The 9,150-nt window shown below is 41.6% G+C and overlaps 1 protein-coding gene across 1 annotated transcript; it reads left to right on the forward strand.

The window, feature by feature from the left end:
• Positions 1-5,369: 5,369 nt before the first annotated feature.
• On the forward strand, positions 5,370-8,025 carry LOC103133206 (catenin delta-2-like). The gene is made up of 2 exons (XM_007544979.2): positions 5,370-6,591; positions 7,639-8,025. Exons 1-2 carry the CDS (start codon positions 6,472-6,474, stop codon positions 8,008-8,010), a joined length of 492 nt encoding a protein of 163 aa, XP_007545041.2. The 5' UTR covers positions 5,370-6,471; the 3' UTR covers positions 8,011-8,025.
• Positions 8,026-9,150: the final 1,125 nt, after the last annotated feature.

Consider the following 9,150-nt stretch of genomic DNA (forward strand, 5'->3'; position numbering starts at 1 on the left):
CGCAGTTGGACGATTTACTTACTGGGTTACACTTTTATAATCGTACATAAGAAGAAGAAAAAAATACATTTGTGTGTTTAATGCAAAAAAAGTCATTTTGTAAGCAGAGTTAAAAGGGTCTGTTCGTTATTCTGCAATAGCCAGCCACGCCCTAACCTCACCACTGACTGACTATTGACCAGTTCTCTGTCTAACAGGTCCGGAAAATCCCTGAAACCTGGGTCTTACCCTTTCATAGGTTTACTAGAGAAATTCTATTTAAACTGGCGGCGGAGAAAACTCGTCTAGCTCTAACTACCTTCAGATCCAGAAGTTACGGCCCTTTTCAGTTGAGAAACAGTCGACAGAGTAGCACTCACTGCAGCATAGTTTCAACAACCACTCCTGTTAACGGTAGCTTTTCTCCTTAAAACAACGTGCACTTGTTATCGGCTAGATTGGATTTAGTGACTTAGATATAAGCCCCAGGGCCATTATTTATTACTCACCAAAGGAAAGTACGAAGCCATCAAATTTCTAGAATCATGCATGTAGATTTTACTTAAAACCAGGAGAACTCTCAATAATCGGTGACTTAATTAATTTCAATGTCCACAACTTCTATTATTATTTTTTATTATATATTTTATTAAGCAAGCTTTAGCAGGGGTAAATGACAAGCAAATTTAGTAAAAGAAATTATAAAATGGTAACACATAATAATCTCAAATCATAAAATTAATCATACCCTATCTTCTTTCTAATCCCTAACCTGTGTCACTATTCTCACTGAGCGAGGCTCTAGGGGCAGGGCAACTCACACCCGTTGTTGGTCGATCTTGGCAGCCGAAACCTTTAGTTGTCCTTGGTCAGAGTCTCTGTCCTGGTGGGGCAAAGTCCTCTTTCGGAAAAGCAGCAAAGCCAATCTGTCCAATTTCTTTTAGACGAACAGAATCTTCATCACTTAGTGACCTTTGTCTTTTCCCCAAGTCTGCTGCAGTTGAATAGAGATCGTAGGGTGGAGGCAGAGGAGACGGTCGGATTCAGGGGCCAGGGCTGGGGCTGACGGATCTTGTCCTCCTTTGCGGCGAGAAGTCTCAACTTTTCCCTTGGTCCCAGGGTGCGGTCCTCTGCTGATCTTTCGCCTGCGTCCTCTTGTTGACTCTCCTTCAGCGCCGCGGACTAAGAACAGTTTCCTCCCCAGCTCGCTGGCTTTTAAACCCTCTTGGCCCACAGTTGTGTATGGGAGAGGTCTTATGACTCATCCTTCCCGAATATCTCATCGGGAAGTACCGTCCTGCCCAAACCTTGTTCCACCCTGAATTTGGTAATACACAAACCTCCCTCTTTTGCGTTTGACTGCTGCAACTCCTTTGCAATACTTCTCTTTTTTCTGTTGGCCATCTGGTAGTTATTACCTTTTTTGGCAATCGGTCCGAAGCCACCCCCCAACCCAGTGCTAGTGACTTAATTCACTCTGTTCCTTTCCTGTGCTCAACTCTACAGTCTTCTTATAATGTACATAATCAATTTGTTTTACCATTATCTGAAACCATTGAAAATATCTAACAATTAAGTTGTTACTGTTGGCGCAGATCATGAATACTGATTATATATTTCAGTCGTACATTACAGACATTGTGGTTACAAAACATTAATCATTTCAACTAATACACTATTATACACCTATATATTTCATTCCAACTATTACACACATATGTATTTCATTTCATTTCTTTAATCATCTTAAATCAACATACAAGATCATCGTTACTCCTCAGGCCTTTTACCCTGCTTTCTGCGTGTACCTAGAGAGATCTCACAAGTCCATGCCAGTTTTCTTGACAGGTCAGAGCAGAGGCACCTTTCAGCTACGTTTAAAAAACAAATAAATTGTGTGATTAAATAATGATACAGCAGAAACAATCAGCTACAACCCGGCTTTCAGTGAGCTCAGGACTGCTCACTAAATGACATGCGTGTATCTGATCTGCCAACAACCCGAGGGCAGCCTCTTATTTACACGGTGATCTGACACAAACGTCAGACCGTAAGCGTGAAGGTGGCCAGGTTTCACGCTTTCCACCTCCGATTGCAGCACCAAACCACAAGGCAAGGTCGCCATCAAACTGGCTCCAGCCACGCAGGACCCCAAGCCTCCTTCGCCTCCTTCGTCCCAATCGCCTGCTAGAAAAGAAGCGTATGATTCATTTCGTTTGTGGAAGTCATGGTTACACGGCGCGCTGCAACACAGGCTGAGGCAAAACTGCAAAGTGGTTGTGTGCTATGGTGGCGCAGGGGTTAAGCACAACCCACATCTGGAGGCCTCAGTCCTCGACGCCGCCGTCGCAGGTTCGATTCCTGGCCTGACGACCTTTGCCGCATGTCTTCCCCATTTCTCATTACCCACTTTCCTGTCAATCAACAATCAAATAAAGGCCACTAGAGCTGATAAAACCTTTAAAAAAAACTGGGAAGTGGAAGAAGAACAAGCTAGATTTGGTTGATTTCAGAAGTTTTATCATCTGAACTTTTGCAAACCGCAAATTATCTGTAAGTTATCTTTCTGGTTTATCGCTAAATTCAGTCAATTCCAGTGACGATTACGTCTAATCATTTGACCTGTGATTGGCAGAACGGGCTTAGCAGATAACAAAAAAGAAAACCATCAGAACAACATGAAGCTTTTATGCAAACAAGAGATTTCACTTGAATACAAACTGTATCTGTGTTTGTTCTTCCTTCATTGAAGTTACTTAGTGGGTAGATTATCCAGAAATTTTACTCAAGTAAGAGTAGCGATGCATCATACAAATATTACTCTAGTAAAAGTGAAAAGTTAACTGTAGTAAAACTATTACTTACTATTAGTAACAAAAGCTGATAATGACATATTTCACTTAATGCAAAGCCTTTAAATAAAATAAACTCAAGATAAAGAAAAGATGCAGAAGAGTGGATCCACGTATCCTTACCCCTCATTAAATAAAATCCAAACTGTGTAAAGAGCAAATTAGCAACTTTCAGTGTGTTTTAGGCGCCATGTTGAACGAGAGCTCAAAGGTTTTAGGTTCAAATGTACAAACAAAGCTAAAAAAAAAAAAAAACTGTCTGGATAAGATACGGACTGCAGCTACGCTTTACTTTAAATATTCATCAGCACAGCCCCCAACAGCTGAATTCATTGATGAGTGTTCATGTTAAAACATAAAAAAAACTCAGAAACTAACACACATTCTCCATTTTGGGGAACTCTTTCATTGTCCCCTGATGGCTGCAGTGCCTTCTGGCCTCGTTTCTGACACGTCTCACCATCTCCAGCCTCGCCCGCCACCGCGCCGTTATCCGCCTCGCTTCCTCTTCTGCTCCCCATTAACATCAAGCATCATCGAATTTTAACTGTAACGTTAACTTTTTAATGACACATTAAATGTTCTTTTTGCTCTTGAAGCCCATCAAGTTTTTATGATGATGCTTGTTGCAAACTGGGACTCATCACAGCTTTTTTTTATTTTCCTCTCTAAATATCTGAGTTCTTCTGTGATGTCTCAGCAGTATTTTTTAGTTCATCAGAGATTCTTTTTTGTTTGTTTGTTTGGTTTTGGTATCATAAATAGATTTTCAGTTAATTCTGTTATTTAGATATTATGTTGTTTGAGCCTCTATTCTTTTACATCTGACTCATTTAGTGTATTCAGCATTATTTAGTGCCAGAGCTAAAACGCGTTACAGTAAAATTATATTGTTATTCCACAGCAGTAATAAATAATAAACATAGAGCTCCTTTAAAACAATATCCACTCCTGCTGAATTGTTTTCCAGATTTTTCTCACCATGCAACCACAAACTTTAACATTTCATCAAATGTTGTATGATAGACCAACATCAAATTGGATAAACAGGTTCTGGTTATTGTAGATCTAAGGATCTAGAATAGATCTTTCCTGCTAACAGGCATTACTGTCTACAGTAACTCTGCAGACGTTGATTTACAAAAAACATTTAATTCCCCCTTTGGAATCAGTGAAGTATTTTGAATTTGGAAACAACTAGTTTTCCTGGATCTTATTTAGAGATGTTTGAACATGAAAACGTTTGAGAGCCACGCCTCGCTTCCTTTCCACTCCACAGTCACACATTACACTTGTTACAAAACGCCGAGTCGCGTCCGCACAGCATGTTGTGAGAGTGGACCTTTTTTTTTGTTTTACTTTTTTTTTTAAAGGCTATGCATCGTCTAAATGTTTTGGTTTAGTCTGCTCACTGCCTGCGCTCTGATTTCTGTGAGGCTGATTCTCTCTCTCTCTCTCTCTCTCTCTCTCTGGATTCCTCGAGTGTTATCCTCCACGCAGCTGAGAGGCAGAAGCAAGAGATCGACGAGCTCCGCCCTCTTGTCATGCAAATAAGCAATCAGTATCATTCTGATTGAGTGGAGGATGTTTTTTTTTTTTTTTTTTTTTTTTTTAACTACTTCCAGTGTAGCTGTGGGAACTGAAAATACGCCGTTTCCTGTGTTTGAATTGCTCATCCTCCTTGCATGACTTTTTTTTTTTCTTCCACCCCCAACCATCTCCTCTGCCAATCATTTCTGAATCTGGCTGAGATTTATGAAACCGGTTTTGGGACTCGGGTTTCATTACCTTCTGTTTGCTGGATTTTCTCCATGCAAACGTCTTTTTCTGCTTGTGGGGGAGGACGGCGGGTCCTAATGATCATATTGAAGTAGGCACAGATCATAACCTCTTCAAAAAAAAAAAAATCCATCGCTCTCTCTCCCTTCTGTCTGTGCGTCGTCACCACTCTAGTGCAGCTGCAGGCGATTACCATGAAGCAGCGATTAGGGAGTGTGTGTGCCGGAGAGGACAAAACTCCAACAACTGCGGGGCAATTAGAGGAGAGGAAGGGAAAGGAAGTGGAGGAGGAGGAGACAGGAGACGATAAAGAGGGTGCAGCGGTGAAATCAGATTAAAGGCACGAGGAGCGGCTAAAGATGGACAGCAGCGCTTGGCGGGGTTACAGATGCAGCGAAGGATGCTATCACACGTTGGTCACATGAAAATAAGATGGGCTGATATCGTGTTGCATCAGCGGACAGAGAGACGGAGACGTCTGCAGAAGCAAAGCCGAGAAGATTATGACACGACATTCACTAGAGGGTGGCAGGAAAACATACTAAACTTAAACAATGTCCTCAGGTAAATCTGCAAAAAGGTATCGCAAGATAAAGTTTGCAAGATTATTCGAGCATTAGAGAGGGGGGTGACATCATCAGAGTTGTTTCCAGATTAGTGCAAGACCAGCACAAATGAGTATGTACTAGTAAAATGGGAGAAAAATCTGAATTTTGTCTGGTTTTAACAAATAACTGCTTGGTCTGTCACATTAACCCATAAATCAATTAATTAAAACAAGCCCAATAATTTCCATTGGCATAATTTATCATTTTTCTCTTTTCTCTTTTTCCACCAAAAGCTGGATGACAAATGTATTCAGTTTGGTCCTTGGGTGCAAAATTGAAGGACCATTTTGTTTGCAGACTTTTCATAATTCATTTTATTTGCCGTTTCCGTCGTTTTGATCGTTTTGCTCCGGTGTCAAATGTTCATTGGAATTTAAACGAACATTTATTTTATTTATTATTTATTTTATTTATTTTCATCTTGACAGGTGTCACATTAATGAAGTTTGACTCACTAATCAGCTACATAGCAAAACGTTTTCGAGGGTGCCAAGGATTTGAGACCAGGTTGGATGTTTCCCTGAACACACTTCAGATCAAAACATAATAATTTGTTAGAATGGCCCAGTCAAAGTTCATGTGTACATCCGCTAGAGTGTCTGTGACAGTAATGTGGACACTAACTCTCCAATTTTTTTCTTTTATAAAAAGAAAAAACCGCCTAGGAGTGCAGAGAGATGCACCGAAATTTGACCGCAGCTTTTGTTGCATCTAAAGTTTGTTTTAGATTTATTGATTCAGGGTGACTGGATGGAAATCCATGCCACACTTTTCAGATTCATATTTATTACATTTTAAGCGTTTCTCCCTCACACTGCACAATGGAGAGCCATGCAACTTACAGCCAGACAGATACAACAGCTTTATCACTCCATTATTAAAAACACGGCAGGTTACAGCTTCTTATGAACTCATCATTACTCTGTTTAGCGAATGCACAGTCTCGGGAAATCCATGTTTTTCCAGCCCCGCGCCAACATTTTCTGAGGTATGTCATGAACGCGTCATCAGCGCTCGAGAGTTCATCCGATTCAAGCAGCAGATGAGCATCGCCTCGTTTATCGGCGCCTTATGAAACAAGGAAATCCTCTCCTTCTCGTTTGCTGCTTTTGCCTGCGGAGAGCGCCGCCGGGCCCCTCAGATACGCGAGAACTCGCGACTGCTCCTCCGTTCTGAGCCGCTGCCTTGTCGTTCTGCAGTGGGACGGCGTCGGGCCCTTCCCGGACTTGGCTGAGCCTCCGAAAGGCATCCAGATGTTGTGGCACCCCACCATCGTCAAGCCCTACCTCACGCTGCTGTCCGAGTGCTCCAACCCGGACACCCTGGAGGGAGCAGCTGGGGCTCTGCAGAACCTGGCCGCCGGCAGCTGGAAGGTGAGAGCCGTCATTGTCGTACCGAGCAGCATCGAAAAGAAGAGAGGAGAGGAGAAGAGCTCGCAGTTCCAGTAGAGAGGAAAAAGTCCAAGTCGTTTTCAAATAAAAGAAACCTTGATGGTTTTCATCAAAGCTAACTGGAAAAAAAGTGATGATAATGCAGTCATTATCATCACTTAATTGTAAGCATACGATTACATGTGTCAAACTGAAGGCCCGCGGGCCAAATCCGGCCCGCCATAGCTTTTTATGTGGCCCTCTAGATTCCAGTGTTGACTCAATAATCACACAACTGATTTTAGTATCCACACTTTAATAGTTAACAGTTAAAATCATGCGCTCCCGCGCTCCTCTCACTACCGAATGAAAAACTACAGTTGTAGCCCCGCCTCCCATTACCTTACATCCAACACATGCGCAGTATGCTACTTACAACTTAACATCTAGACCAAACACTAAATGTGCTTAAATACTTTTTCAATCAAATGAATGCATTTTTATGCGTTTAACTGCCAAATGATACCAATCAGTCCCTCCAGTTTCTTGAGAAATATCCTGGAAATTCAACAAATCAACAAATCCCCGCACTTTTTGCGCTAATACGTGGTTTCTGTCAAAAACGTTTACTTGTAGTAAACAGCTGCCTCTGCCTTAATTGATGTCAGATTATAGTCCATGCAGCAAATAATAAAAAGTTGCATTTATCGTCATAAATAAGTGCAAATATTGCAAATATTTCCAAGTTAGTATCACAAACAACTTTGTTTTTTATTGCAAAACATCACAAGATGAATCACGAAATCCCAGAGGGACTGAGAAGATGTTCAATGCTCTTAAAGGGCCCAACCGGCCCTTTAAGAGCATTCGTGATCTTGATTTGGCCCAAAACGAAAATGAGTTTGACATCCCCGTCACAGGGGGTACCTGTCAATGTCAACAACAGTCTATGTGGCTAACACTTGTCCTATAATAACTGGCACCAAATGAAAGTGTTGCAAATCTTTGATTCTATTTTTGTCCACGTCTTTTCATCGCCCCATTGTCCAGTGGTCCGTCTACATCCGAGCCGCGGTGCGCAAAGAGAAGGGCCTGCCCATCCTGGTGGAGTTACTGAGGATAGACAACGACCGGGTGGTCTGCGCCGTGGCCACGGCCCTGAGGAACATGGCTCTGGACATTCGGAACAAGGAGCTCATCGGTAAGCCGTCCGAACACAGCGGATGTAGGAGGTTCTGCCGAGCTGAAGGTGTACGGCGGACCTCCTGTCATTTGCGGTTCGAGGTTTTCAGATTCACCCATTCGTGGATTTTTTTTTTTTTTTTTTTTCTGGGATGCAGAAATGACTCGCAGACAATCTGCCTATTCTTTTTTTGTAGAGCATGTCAAAAATATTTGAAAGAAAACAGCCTGTTGAGCTGAAATAGCTAATAGCTACCTGTTTGACATGCTAACGTCTGGCTTCTGCACAGCAGAAACTCCAGGAATGCTGATTATTTTCTTTGGTGTTGATTGGCTGTAGATATTTGAAGACAGTTTCCACTGTGCATGTCAATGCATATAGAGCTATATTTGGTGTATGGAAAATTAAAATAGGTAATTGGAAGCGTTTTTTTTAGAGAAGGCCTCAAGTGTTTGTGGATTTTAAAGTTAGCTGTGATCCCCAAATACCAGGGGTCAACCGTATGTGAAGAATCTGAAGAAAAGAATGTGTGAAGACGTGATACACAGCTGGTGTCAGGATGGGATTTTTATCAGGTGAAGGAAGTTTAGCCAGTTATTACAACATTTGGCGGTAATATCTCTGTAAAAAAAATTATGAAAAAAAAAATTCCACAATATTACTATAATCTCGTTTTGTCTCATTTTCTATAAATCCGATCTGCTGTTACATCTTGCGTCATGAGGTGAAAGTATGAATTCACTCCTGGAGTATAAACAAAAAGGAACAAAAAAAGGACATTGTTGAGCCTAAAATCTGACCTTTTGTTTGACCTTTCTATGTGTAAGTAAACCTGAGCCGCTCTCATTTACTTCAAAAGTGAATCTCAAACATCAGCTGTCATGTTATTGCTACAAACGAAGCCTGATTTTGCCATAATTGAAACAGATTGTGGCAAAGAGAATTTGCACTGCAGCAGGTATCTTAGCAGATCTATTTGCAAATGTAACTCATGAAAAGGATTAATTGTTTGAAGTTAAAATCAATTTGCAAAATGAAAACAAAGAAGGTATTTGAAATGCATTTTGGAATATTAATCTCTCTGTTTGCTCCTTTCTGTACAACACACAGCACAGCCAAACACCTGATGCTAGGGGTTTTTTTTTTTCTTTCTTTTTTGCTAGAGACTGACTGATGTCTTTAATAAACTCTGCTTTTCTGTTGGTCCCCATGGCAACAGCCACATGCCTCTCTCTATTTGCTCCGTTCGATGCTTTTGGCTTTGAGCTAAACCGTGTGATGTCTCGGTCGGTGAATGCGGCCATCCGCGTCCTCGGCAGGATGTAGGCCGCGATGTCAAATTTTCCTTTGTGCTGACCCCGGTGCACGCGGCCGTATTT

Source organism: Poecilia formosa, unplaced genomic scaffold (assembly GCF_000485575.1).
Source record: "Poecilia formosa unplaced genomic scaffold, Poecilia_formosa-5.1.2 Scaffold2370, whole genome shotgun sequence".
Classification (NCBI taxonomy): domain Eukaryota; kingdom Metazoa; phylum Chordata; class Actinopteri; order Cyprinodontiformes; family Poeciliidae; genus Poecilia; species Poecilia formosa.

What these genes read in the sequence shown, in the direction of transcription:
- LOC103133206 (XM_007544979.2), top strand. Translation starts at nt 6,472, where the DNA reads ATGTTGTGGCACCCCACCATCGTCAAGCCCTACCTCACGCTGCTGTCC. An exon ending in TGGCCGCCGGCAGCTGGAAG is followed by an intron (nt 6,592 to 7,638) that starts GTGAGAGCCGTC and finishes CCCATTGTCCAG; the next exon opens with TGGTCCGTCTACATCCGAGC.